This window comes from Poecilia mexicana, unplaced genomic scaffold (genome assembly GCF_051168715.1).
Source record: "Poecilia mexicana isolate PSO_F unplaced genomic scaffold, ASM5116871v1 scaffold_7, whole genome shotgun sequence".
Classification (NCBI taxonomy): Eukaryota; Metazoa; Chordata; class Actinopteri; order Cyprinodontiformes; family Poeciliidae; genus Poecilia; species Poecilia mexicana.
In genome coordinates, this window is record NW_028263376.1 from 1,875,617 (window position 1) to 1,889,457 (window position 13,841).

Genomic DNA, 13,841 nt, shown 5'->3' on the forward strand with positions numbered 1-13,841 from the left:
TTATTCAACTGTTTCTTTTTCATGGACCGAAACATTTCTCAGTTTATTTCTCATTTTAATTTGGTATTCTTCATTATATTGTGTATATACTCATAGTTTTACATGCACATTAAAATCGTTCAGACCTCACATATTGCTGTTGTAACACTGCTTCAAGCTAAGTAACTGTATGACTAAATCAATGCAAGTTTATGCAAGTAACAAAAAAAAAGAAAAGAGAGTTAGTTGTTATTTGTAATGTTTTATTTCCATTGATTGTTGAGCATAATGTTTCTCCCTCTAGAAACAGTGAAATCCATTTATCCAAACCATTCTGTTTCAGAAAGATCCCACAGTAGTTCATCAGAAGTGTCTGTTTCTTTAAATGTTGCAAATGGTTTCTTTTGTCAAAGTCCTCCTGTAAAAAACTTTAGCATAATCCTGTCTACACCCGTTTCAGGTGAGCTTTGACAAAAGGCTTGCGTGTTTCCGCTGTGTTCACTCCACCTTCAGGCCCTCCTTGATGAGGTTGAGCTCATAGCACAGCGTCTCAAAGCGGTAGGCCATGCGGATCTGAGCCACGTTGGTTTTACGGATGTCGTTGCCCTCTGGGCCTTCTTTCTGGTAATCTGAACCCAAGAAGTGAATCTTTTCCTGAAACCAAAGCCCAGGTATGAGAAGCAGATCTACTTGAAACAAGCCTGGTTGGTGCCAGGTGAATACAAAGGTGTTTTTCATTTAAAGCAGTGTCATAATGTTAGTTACCTCATGAGACAAGCCACTCTGCAGCACACTGTTCCTGGCAATCTCACACATGTCACAAGTGCTTAGCTTGAACACCTGAGCTGCGATGGCATATTCTTCCATTAGGGGTTCCTGTGAACATAAAAACTAAGTTAAAAAAGGGTTTATACATCTGTTCTGTTTCTTTTATGTGTGTCCAATGTACAGTGTTTTTCACTCATACTTTTGTTGGACAAGGCAATTCATAAAGATGTCAGTGAAACACTGAACACAAAGACCAACTTCTGACCTTAAAACAACTATAGGATATATAATAGCCTTTGTGAACAGCACTTAGTATGTGATTGTTATGTGCATCATTGTAGCCCTAAGCGCCGCAGACCTTGGTGTAGTGGAACTGCATGGGGTCGTCAGTGGACAGAGACACCATCAAGCCCTTCTGGTGAAACTCCAGCAGTGGGTTCTTGGCATACTCCAGGAACAGGCTGTTGTTGCTAAGAGGGGACATGGCGATTGGGATCTGGGTCAAGAAGTACAAGTACTGGAGAACTGGACTCTGTTTGGAAAAACATTGACAGGTACAAATCATGAGTTTGTCAAGGCCTGGCAGTCTGAGAAGCTGTTTCCCTTACACCCAATCTTTCAAAAATATTTTTCTGTCACTGTCACTAGCAAAAAATTGTTAAAAACCAGCAATACAATCGACAGTACTAACACTTTACAAGCAGAGTAATTAGCATTTAACATACTTTAGTATTTAGTTTTTAGGTTAAAAATGACAGAAATTTGCTTTGGGACTGGCCCCACCCAATACATGCAGTATATTTCTTTAGCAATATTTAATAAGAAATCTGATTGATTTAGCATAAATAGTTAAAGATATTTTCTCAGAACATTTTTCAAGATGTACCAGAGCTTTTAGGAACTGAATTACTTTGAATATTACCAAAGTGTAAAGGACAATTTCACCAAAAACAAAACATTTGCATTTATAATAAAAGCAAAAATAATGGAATCAGATTAACATTGAGTCTCTTAACACCTGTAGCAGGAAGTAATTTTATTTTGAAGTGCCTTTGTTTGCAATACCAAAAGGTGAACTGTGTAAGAATAATGCTACATATGTTTTGTAATCCCATATCAAAGTTGAGGTTGTTCTAGTTGTAGAACTAGAACGATCAGAAAATAGTGATCGTTCTAGTTGTAAGTCAAAAAATAGTGAACATAACAAGTTGTTTTGGTGCTGGCAGCTATTGCCAAGGCAAGTTGATCATATATTTAACACTAAAGGAACATCTTCATCAACAGATGAAAACACTGATATGTTTCAAGGGTTCAAACAGGTTACAAACCGCTGGAAGTGAAAAAATATTTATTACTTAAAATTATTGATATGTGGAAAGCTATGCACTGTTTCAGGACTTCTAAAGTAAAGTAAGAACATTACAGAAACTTGAGGCTATTATGGACAACACCAGCCACCCTCTGCACATTGTCATCAGCGGCCAGGAAAGCAGGTTCAGTGGGAGACTGCTTCTTCCAAAGTGCAGGACCAACAGACTAAGGAACTCCTTTGTGCCTCATGCAATAAAACTCTTCAACTCCTCACTGGCTAACAGGAGTACAATAGAAACAGAGGAACTATAAAATCAGGCTAAATGCTAATGTTAAAAAAAAAAGTTTAAGGATTTGATGTGTTGGTGCTGTGTGGGAGACTGAACTACAATTTCCCTGAGGGTAAATCTCAAAGGGATGAATGAAGTGTGTGTGTGTGTGTGTGTGTGTGTGTGTGTGTGTGTGTGTGTGTGTGTGTGTGTGTGTGTGTGTGTGTGTGTGTGTGCGCGCGTTTGTTTGTAATACCTTGTAGGGATGATTTTCCTGACATATACTACGTTGTGGGGACCAATCGCTCCTCGTGGGGACCGGAGCCTGGTCCCCACGAGGAGAAACCTTGTTTTTGGGTCAGGGGTCAGATATAGGGCTAAGGTATGAATTGAGTTTTGGTTAGGGTTAGGGTTAGGTATGTGATGGTTAGGGTTAGGAAAAGGGTAAAGGTAAGGTTTAGGCCGTAGAAATGAATGGAAGTCAATGGAAAGTCCCCACAAAGATAGCAACACAAACGTGTGTGTGTGTGTGTGTGTGTGTGTGTGTGTGTGTGTGTGTGTGTGTGTGTGTTTGTGCGTGCGCGCATGTGTGCGTGCGTCTGTCTGTCTGTCTGTCTTACCCAACCGTTCCTTCAGTGATGTCTGATGAGTTGAATTAAGTTGTGTTCATAAATACCATCATTAAATAGTCTCTTCCTGGGGCTGTGGTGGCGCAGGGGCAAAGCACAACCCATGTATTGAGGCCTTAGTCCTCATGCCGGTGGTTGCAGGTTTAATTCCCAGTCTGGTGACATTTGCTGCATGTCTTCCCCTCTTTCCTGTCAAACTACTTTCAAATAAAGGCCACTAGAACCAACAAAACCTTAAAAAATAGTCTCTTCCTTTCACACCTTCCTGACAAAAGGTTGGCAGAAGAGATGGCACTTATTGAAAAAATGTTTCCTGACTGACCTTTTTAAGGTTAAGACCATGAGAGATGTTGTCAGCAGTCATAAAGGCTGCCAGTAAGTGGGTGATGGCTCCAGCCTCACCACAGTGCGGCCTGAATGTGAACGTGTTCAATCCTCTCTGTCTAAAGAGCAAGAAGGAAGCATGTAAACAGAAAAACATCCCCAAAGATACAGCCAACATGAGCTTTACTTCTAGAGTCAGATGAATTGTGCTTGAAAGCAAAGATACTGACCTACGCAGCTGGTTAAGAACAGCAATGTTGGCATACATGTAGTAGATATAATAAGTGTAGGAGGGGTTCTTGACAATGTCCCACTCTTCTGGTTTTGGACTTTTTGTGGAGAACATGTGGCCACTGTGTTTGGACTCATCGTCCACACTGTCAAATCCTGTCACCTGCACAACAAGAGGAAAACAGCTTACCTTCAATACAATACTAACGTTTCATTTTAGGGCAATCTTTATCTCGTTATTTAGAGTGTTTTCAAAATAATTATTTCCTAAGCTCTGTCTTAATATTTAGATTTTCATCTTGACTCACGTGCTTAAGGAAGATGCTGAGCTCTGGGTTGGACTGTGGATCAATGGTGGTCTGAAACACGGGAAGGAAAATGTTCTCCAACATTTTGCCAAAGTGTGGTACAAAGTTCCTGCCTCTGAAGATGTCACTGAGGTTGAAACAACAGAAAAAGAACATCATTTACCCTTCTGGACCACTATCAGCATTACAGATGTTTATTACATACAAAATAGGTTCAGGGTTTTAGATAACTTTAACCGTATCCAAAACAGGAAAAATGTACGTTAAAAATGCTACAGAGGCGGTCATTCTATAAAATTATGAAAACTTACTAGATTCTGGGGACTTGAATCATCCATTTGAGGTTGGGGGAGAAGACTCTGTGCTTTACAAACCAACTGGAGAGTTTACCCCACTCATTAGGATTACAACCATAGATAGACAGACGGGGCTCAGCATACTGGTACTTGGCTTCCTCCAGGTCACTGGCTACTTCCTGTAGTCAGAACAAGGTCAGATAAAGCTCAACATATTTCAAGACTATATGCATCATAATGAATTGACACTTTTTTAATTTAGTTCTTGAAATTTCACATAGTTATTATTTTACATGTGTATGTAACAATAATGCCACTTTTCAGGTTTCCTGAATCTTTTTAACTAATGAAGTGCTACGGATTTCACTGTCAAAACCCTAATTCTGCTTAAACAGAATTACAGTAGCTTGATAAAACAACCTATCTGCAGATACTCCTCTTAGGCCTCATTTGATACCTTCGGCTAACTAAACCAAAAGGACCACATCCTAAAAAAGAGAATCTCTAAATGATTTCAATACTTGATTCAGACTGGTAACTAATACAATAAAATGCTGTTGATAAACACTGTAGGAACTTATATGCCATCATTATCTTAAAATGCTAACAAGTGCTAACTTTAGCATGTTTGGTAAGATAAGATAACTCTGACTACTCTCCTAGCAGCACTATGTAAACTGTCATAAGCTTAATTTTGGTAAAATGCTAGGATTCACTCTTATGCTAATTAGTTGAAATTATGATAATTGCATGTTAGCAAACAGCAGCTGTAAAAAAGTAGCTTTGGATAAAAAAAAAGTACCTTTGATTTAAAACATGTCCTATTATGCTCAATTTAGATGTTGGCTAACTTTGGTGCTTCAGGGAAAAATATTTACACTGTAAACTATGATTATAGCACAATAACTGGCGTCTTTAGCATATGGTAACATTAGTTTATTTCCACATCCAATGCTAGCTTGTTCTCTAGCATTGGCTAGCTACATTGATACATCGGTATTTATGCTATCAATATCATATAAGCTACAATGCTCAAATGAAAACTTACAGATATGTTTGCATTTACAACTATAGGATATTTTCTGTGAGAGCTTCCTTTACACTTTTGTCCTGTAAAAATCAATATAAATGCATTTTAAAACAGTACTCATTGCATTCCAGAATTAAGTTTGTACGAGCAGACCTTAATAATAGTGGCAAAATATTCGCCACTGATGTGATTTTCGGTCTTCAGGTAGAGGTCCCGCAGCTCGCTGGCTCCTACAGGGTTGTACTTAGCATTGAACTTATCGAAACGTTGGAATGTTTGTCTCCCCTTCAGAAAAAAAGTTCATAAACACATTTCATACATTTTTTTCTAACAGTCTGTAGATGTTGAATATTTTTTAAGTACGCACTCATTCATGTTAATTTGACCTTTTAAATTTTTTAAACGGTATATTTTAACATCCAATTGATGCGATCTATTCCTAAAAGGAGCTTACAGCATGCACGTCCAAAGAGTCCACGGTGAGGTCGTATGGATGCAGATTGAGGGACTCAAACAGCTCCCTCATGGTGACCTCCCTCCCTTTAAGGTTGTGCACCACCCGGTCAGCATCCACACGGTAAGACCTTTTGATGAAGCGCAGCAGATGCTTCTGGTTCATGCAGGCAGCAGCATGGATGTGGGTGTCCACCTGAAACACCACGGCAATAACAGATTATAACGGTTTCGCTTGGTGTAATTCTTGAATGTGGTCACTAGAGGGAGCCACAGCAGAGGAACAGTTTGAGTAACAGCTTTCCTCATGTTTTCAATATTATCCCTTTTAACTGTTTTTTATAACCTACAGGTAATTTAATGTTTAATTAATTATTACGCGTTATGTTTTGTGTTAGTCTATAATCGTTCATAGTAGTCTGTGTTTGCAGAAATTGTTGCAGTACCTTTCTGCAGTTGTAGAAATCCCTGTGGGGGTTCATCTTCAGCTCCTTCATCTCCTCCATCTCGTTCAACATCTCATGCACATTGAACTTGGACATGAGGAACTTCAGACGCCTGTGAGTGTAAGTCTTCCTGCAAAATAAATACAAGCATGTAGAAAATTCTAAGAAATTAAACTCTATTTATGGGCGATACAGCAAAGAGTTTTTGTAAATGGTGAGTAGACGTAAATCCGACAATCTTCTGATCAAAAGATTTACTTAAGAACAAATCTGAATAAAAACACATCAGGTAGAACATCACTGAGGCAGTGTTTTTAGCATGTTAACCCATGCTAAAAACCCATGTGTTTAGCATGGATTGACATTTATCCTCCTTCTTATACAACATTGTTTTATTGGACAGCGTTTGGTGGTTTGCACTGTCAATCACTTCTAGTTCAAGAGAAATTATAGTTTTCATAACGTTTAGAGAGTGAAAGTTAAGTAGACGTTTCAGAATGGACTCACGTCGGGCCCTGAGCAATCAGCGCAATGAGGAAGTTCATGTCATCAATGAAGGTGCTGTAGTCTGGATGAGGCAGGTCCTTGGGCTGATGCTTGTCAGCAGCTGCAGCGTCGTTGTACACATACATGAGGCCGTCCTTCATACGAGCCACATAGCCAAGATTCTCTGGCAGATCTGAGGTGCCCAAAGGGTCCTCCCCATCTTTTGGAGGAGCATTGAAGACTGAGGATTCAACGATTTGGTAGAAAGAAAAGCCATTAAGTCAAAGAATAAATCTTGTTTTGTGGATGATGCTTGTCTGCTTCTTTTAAGGTTTTATTGGCTCTAGTGGCCTTTATTTGATAGTTAATTGACAGGAAAGTTGGTAATGAGAGAAGGGGAAAGACATGCAGCAAAGGTCGCCAGGCCAGGAATCAAACCTGCGACGGCTGAGTCAAGGACTAAGGCCTCCATACGTGGGTTGTGCTTAACCCCTGCACCACCACAGCACAGCCTGCTTGTCTGTTTTAGATAAAATCACAATACTAGTCTTTCTGTCTTCTCACCTGGCTGCACCTCATCTTCAACTTTGAACGTGTTTCCCTCTATCTGACGGAGGAACTGGGAGGCTGTTCTGGGAAAGTGCTGATAGGCTAGCCTCATGTATTTCTCCCTGATGGTTAAAGCACGGTACAGACCCTTACAAGACGATTCAAAGTCATCCATGGTCACCTGCTCAGAAGAGAAAAAACAGACAAAATATACAGTACATGTTTATTAAAAACATTTTTTAGAGTTGACCTCATCTGAAAGGCCAACTGAACTAGTTTATGAATAAAAATATAGAAGGTCTGAGTTCTGACATATCCAGCTGGCCCAGTTTTTCAAAGGAGAGTAAATACTTCCAGTTTTGCTGGCTGGTATTATCTTGAATAAATTTGATTTATGCATGTAAGGATCAGAAAAATTTACTTTGTTGAGCTGTACGTCGTGTTACAGCTCAACATCTATGACATACTCTATCAGTATGTCATCAAAAACATACTGATGGAGTTGCCTTGATTCTTTCATGAATGTTTGAGAATTCCTATAATCTCCATGGCAACCACGCAGCTGCTGAAAATGCCTGGGTGGACCTAGCCCCGCCTTTGAGGACAAAGCTCCTCTTCAGAGCTGCAGTTTCCAATGCCTCACAGAGCTCCCCTTCCCCATTCAGCTCCTTCAGACTAGCCAACAGCAATTAGCTCCACCTGCTGAGTTAATTATAGGAGCTATTCCTCAGAGCAACACTTGTGAAAATGTTATTAAAGGGTTAATAGAGGAGCCATGTCATGATGACTTTCTGAAAGCAGAGCTTCAGAAAGAGCAGGAGTTTTTAAAGAGACAGCAGCCCAATTTCAATGTTTTAAATTACAAAGTCAAATTTCTTTTGTCATGTTTGATATGTACAGCATTTTTATAACAACTGAAGGTAATATAGTTATTTGACTGTGTTATAAAATGGTCCTATGTACCTGGAAAATACATAATATTGCCCCTTTGAAAAAGTGTAACAAGATGTAAAAAAAATCTATCAAATTTCACATAGATGTTTTCTATTTAAAATGGTAACTAGACTGAACTTTTCCAGTCACACTGACCAGTCAAAGCCACATTCACATACATTTGTACACCAGTGCACAGATCAGTGTGCGACATGTGACAGGGGTAAGGTGGAATCAAACCTACAACTACACACCCTACAAAATGTCTGTCTGTATGTAGAATTTGTGTTGTTATTAGAGTAGGTGGGTTCATGCTAACTGGGAGACTTGCAGTTGCAGCAGACATAAGCCAGCTCATCTACAGCGTTCCTTTCCGGAACTGGAGATACCAAACTCATATCCCTGAAACCTGAGCTCCGATCCGGCCCTGGCCTCTGGTGATGGCCGCTCATTCACTGAAACATGCAGTCAGTGAAATTTAATATCAGGGAAGTGAAAACAACACCTGTGATCAACATACTGCCAATTTTAAGTTTGCCATATATTTTGACACTTCTCTGTAATAAAAATACTCATCAGACCAGTTATTCAGCAACAGACTATTAACATTTCTTCATTACAATGACATCTTGACAAAAGTTCAGACTTGAAAAATTTAGGGAGTATACTGTGTCAAAAAGCTTGGAGGAGAACAAGGCTTTATGAGGCCCTGGGCAGAATTAGATGGGGGGCTACTTCCTCTTAAACCCACCATGATTTAGTACAGATTTGGTAAAATCCAAATCTGTACTAAATCTTCGAAGGCACCAAGTTTTATTTTTTTTACTCTTACCAGATTTGGATTTATTTTCAGATTTGAATTTAACATTTGTCTTCTGACTAATATTAGTAGTAATATTTATATTTTGGAAGCTGACTCTGTGGAGGAAGCTAAAGATTAGGATGATGGTAACAGCGGCATTCCAACCTCATTTGTAATACTTTGAAAGTAAATAATAAATACTTTTCTCCTTCCCCACTTTCATTAAAATAAACGTATGCCACAATAAGTCACTAGTTTAGGCTTATGTAGTGTAGTTGAGCTTCGAGTCTTCCAGCTCGTTCCAGGAAGTAGACTGTACCCCAGCAGCGTAGTCACCAACGATGGCCACTCTCTGGAAGTCAGGGACCTCCAGATAGGTGGGGGTGTCCACCACCACCGGGGCAGCAGCTGCCTGGGGGGCGGCCATGGTACGGCTGCGCTGAAGCCTTTTGCTGTTAGCCGGAGACAAACATCACAAACACTTCAGTGAGCTCACTCTTACACTTTGAACTATGTGAGCTAACCCTGAATTTAAAAATCTGGATTTTTTTATTTTTATTTTATTTTGCGGCGTGCTTCGTCTCACCGTTTCTCTGCATTATCATCAGCATGCAGGTGGTGTGCCATCTCCTGGTGAAGGATGGGACAATCTTCAGCCACATCAAACAGCGAGATTTCATCTCGCACCTGCTCGTCTTTAGTCTCTGATGCAAAGACCTTCTCAGCAAAGGCCCTCATGTTGTCATCAGTCTCTGTCGGGCGTGACAAACGTTTTTACTAACTCAAATGTATCGTCCGTGACCCCATGCAGGACTGGACAGCTCTGCTCAAACCACATTCAGGACCAACTTCTAATCTAGTTTGCAGAAACATGACAGCCATATACATGACGGTCACATGTAAAGCTTATTTAAACTGATGCATACAGACTTCTTAACATGCGTTGAATAGATATGACCAAAGACTGACTCAAACACTACAAATCTGCAACTCTGACAACAGATCTATAGACTTAATATCTTCAACACACAAGTCCAGACTTGTATGTTTAACCCTCTTTTGCAAGTATCTTTGCTTTCAAGGTGTCAGACTTTCTTGTAACCATAGCAGTCAAACCAATCGTTCTCCAGAGTTTTTGAACGTTTGGGAAACCAAGAAGGCCTGACTCCTTGCAAGGACTAGATAAAAAAGAAAAAGGGACAGTTCTGGAAGTGAGTCTGATTGATAGATATTAGAAAGAAGGGCGAGTGTCTGGTTGTTACATGCTCCTATTTTACAGCCAACAAAGTCTAAAACAACACGACTAATCCAACATGGAGCTGAAAATGATGCTTGGCTTTTGAGCTTCCATACTTACTCTGTTGAACTGATTGTACCGTTCAGGAAAGTTGCGTCAAACAGAAGAAAAATCACAAAAAGAGAGGGTTAGAAATACATCAGTTAGAAATGTTATAATCATGTAAACAGCCACATATTAAAATTAAAGAATCATAGATGTTCTATTTCAGTAAAAAATGATGGGAACCTGGAGGTTAGATGAGGGTTTAGGAGTGTGAGGATGATCATGAAAACGGTTTCATGAATTCATCAGCTTCTTCATAAGTTAAATCAGTGAATTCATAAAGAGATGGTAACTGCATTTTCACAACACATGCAAAAGATTTCTGATTTCCCAGCAGAGCAACTTTGAGTCAAATAAACAAGAACTGGAAAAAATATGCTGTAGATTTTACAGGCACTTACAGATGCTTTAAGAACCATTTGTGAAAATCTTGTTCCAACTGTTTAGGTCAATAACTTGTGATTGAGTTTGAGTTTGTTGTGCGAATGTCCTAAAAGCAGTTCATTCTGAAAATGTTGTGCTGTTTCCACATTCAGTTCATTTATCATAAATATGGCCTCTTCTGTTCAAAGCTTTCATTACTTTTTTTTATAAAATAAACTTTTTCAAAGTGAATTTTTACTAAACAGAAAATGAGTGGGGGAGCTCTGTGTTATATGAAGAAGTAAAAACATAAATGTTAGTGAACCTTCAGTAGTTGTGGAATATTTCAATCACAATTCCAACCATTTGCATGAAGTGGCTTTCATTTTTTGGTCTAAATAAAATAATTAAGAATACATTTGTTTTGACTTTTTTTGTTTATTTTGAAGGTTTAAAAAAATCTCCAGCTGTGCTTGAAAAGCTCTTTGTTTACTGGAAACTAATCCAGCTGCTGTAAGTATTTCAGATTTTGAATGAGAAGTGATTAAATGAAGAGTAGAATAGAATAGAATTTATTACCATTTGCACAGATGTATAAGCACATTGGAATTCTGTTTCTCCAACTCAAGAATAGTACACTATTTAAAAAAATAGAAAATAAATATAAGATAAAATGGGCACATACAATTAGAAACCTATTAGGATGATGTTAGCATGACTGTAGCATGACTGTGGCTTGACCTTAGCATGACGATAATGTTAGCATGATCTCAGTATGACATTATCCTGAATTGCTGTGTATCAAATGCCAAGTTCAGTCTTACAGAAGGCTGCAGGAGGGTTTATTTTAGTGAACCTAACAGGTAACATTGTTGCCAGCCCCCATTCCACATGACCATGCCGCCCTGAGTGGGGAGCCATATCTCTAATATCATGAGCTGGCTCTGGAAGAAAAGCTATTTGCTTCTGGCTGATTTGTGTTATTTGGTCATTCACCTTTGATTTGATTTGAGTTTTGATCCACACTGTTGTAGAACTATCAGACTAAATCCCATTCTCCACCAACTACTACTACATTACATTACACTACATGCCAGATGCCTCCTGCCTGGTAAAGGCAAGCCTATTATTAGCTCCCATCAGAGCTCTGGTTCAAAATTAACCTTCTTCATGCTGCAGATCTGATACAACCAAAGAAATCAGAAGAGGTTGGATGAGCCAAGACATGGGCGTAGGTTTGGGTAGGGACGGTAGGGACATGTCCCGACCAATATTCACGGGATATGAAAAAGTCCCGACCAATTTTTGCCATATTGGCTCAAAGAACGTGGATCTACGATCTTTGATTAGCAGCAACAGGCGGTGCGCGGAACGGAAGCTTCTTAGTTTGACATTTATTATGAGCCTCCGAGACCGTGTCGGAACGGTGCTGTCGGGGGGGGAGGGGGAGTCAGTTGAATCGTCGGACGTTCTTTGATTAGCTGCAAAAGGCGGCGGCTAGCTGGGCACACGCGTCTCCTTCTGAGTCTCCGAGACCATGTCGCCACCAAAAAAGAAAAGGACAGACATTAGAAGTTATTTCGCTACGTCGGCTGTAAGTACAGTGAGTGGACCCATAAGTTAGATATCTATCACGCAACGCATTTGTTGTAAAGTCCGGTGTTTAGTAAGGTCAGCACTGAATGTGAGGTAGAATAGGTCTGTTAATTATGTAATATTTTTTCTTTTTTATTTTATTATTGATTTCTTCTTATCTGCAATTGTGTTTGCTGTATCCAGAGGATATTTCTTTTGATCTTACTTGTAACGTTTGCTGAATTTTGTAAAGGAAAAAGTAAAGTGTTCTTGAACTGATCTGCTGAGTATGACTGTATCTGGTTGATGTATGATATGGTTATGGTTGGGGGGAGGGGGTTATTAAGCCAATGTGGTTTGCTCCCCCTTCTCAAAAATGTTCGGTGCTCTTGGGCATTTCACTGTGCTGCCTGGGGGGCGGGGGGGTGTCAAGGTCCCCACCAAAACTTAGACCAAACCTACGCCCTTGAGCCAAGATAAGAAGTATAAAACTACTCGATCTGCGCTCATCCCGCATTAATCAAGGAATCTCAGCTGACAAGTCACGTCTATCATCATCCTGCTGCACCTTCAGAGGTGATATTGAAGCAGTTACTATATTCTGCTTTATTATAGCTTTATCAAATCCCCCTGACTGTTGCAGCAATAAATGATAAGAACTCGCTACAAGTCAAGATCAATCTTTATTTTGAAATGAAGTGCATCAGAAACAAAGTGAACTGGCAGATAAAGTTGACAGCGAGGATGTGAATTTACTATGAAAAGCTAAAAGATGTGATGTGTTTACTGACGTGGGTAGAGTATCCAAAGACTGCACTGATGAATAAAAAAAGTAATTGGTCAAAAATCTACTCTGGTCCTGATTGATCAAAACATCAAACATTTAATATTTTAAAATTACATCAGTAGACTCACCAGAATGTAAAATTATTTGTCATTGAGGTATTTTAATGAACAAAATTGAAATAATTAATATAAAAGAAATAATAAATTAAAATATTAATATAAAAGAACATAGTGACAAATGACAAAATCAGGGAAAAGAAAACAATTCTCCAGATAAATTTCTTTCAATGTAAAACTTATGAAACTTTAACGAAGCTTGTAGGTGTGTGTCTGGTGGATTTTTGGTCAAAACAAGTTTGTTCTTCATTCAGTGAAGTTACTCAAATAAGAGTAGAGATACTTCTACTTCTGCTCAACTCTGCATTTCATTCTGATGCCTTTTCTCAAGTTTTCTAATGTTTCTCCATCCTGCGGGTTATTTTTTAAAATACAAAATAAAAACAAAAAGTTCAGCATGATGACCACATCTTTTGTGGAACACCTGAGAGAATGCCATGAAAAGCTTCAGTCCTCCAGTCATGACAGCCTGCGGTTGCTATGCCAACACTCACCTGGCACCTGGACTTTGGGCATGGCGGTGGCGTTGCAGAAGTCGCTTCCTGTGGAAAGGAGAGGAGGTCAGTGCGCCGGAGTGAAGCTCCCTGCGTGGAGCCGGCTCCGTTAAATCGAGTCTGTCTCACGTGTCCGCAGGACGCGCTGCGCCCCACATGAACGTGCCTTCATGTAAGAGGGGGTGGGGGGGCTGCCATCTATTTTAGGGTGTCTGTGTGCACCCAGGTTCACTGACAGGCATAATGTTTTCATAAAGTGATGAGTGTGCGTGTGTGTGGCAGTCAGCCTAACAGCAGCAAGGGACAGTAAAGCTGATTGGTTGGTGCTCAGCTGGTATTTAATGGAGGGT

At 39.6% G+C, this 13,841-nt stretch overlaps 1 protein-coding gene across 1 annotated transcript; it reads right to left on the minus strand.

The window, feature by feature from the left end:
• Positions 1-225: 225 nt before the first annotated feature.
• ampd1 (adenosine monophosphate deaminase 1 (isoform M)) lies at positions 226-13,601 on the minus strand. The gene is made up of 15 exons (XM_014974255.2): positions 13,492-13,601; positions 9,401-9,566; positions 9,134-9,266; positions 7,095-7,260; positions 6,552-6,771; positions 6,045-6,174; positions 5,600-5,794; positions 5,299-5,430; positions 4,131-4,294; positions 3,820-3,946; positions 3,511-3,674; positions 3,279-3,399; positions 1,106-1,279; positions 745-855; positions 226-633 (listed from the first exon to the last, which is right to left on the minus strand). The coding sequence occupies exons 1-15, from the start codon at positions 13,511-13,513 to the stop codon at positions 478-480; spliced, it is 2,181 nt and encodes a 726-aa protein (XP_014829741.2). The 5' UTR covers positions 13,514-13,601; the 3' UTR covers positions 226-477.
• Positions 13,602-13,841: the final 240 nt, after the last annotated feature.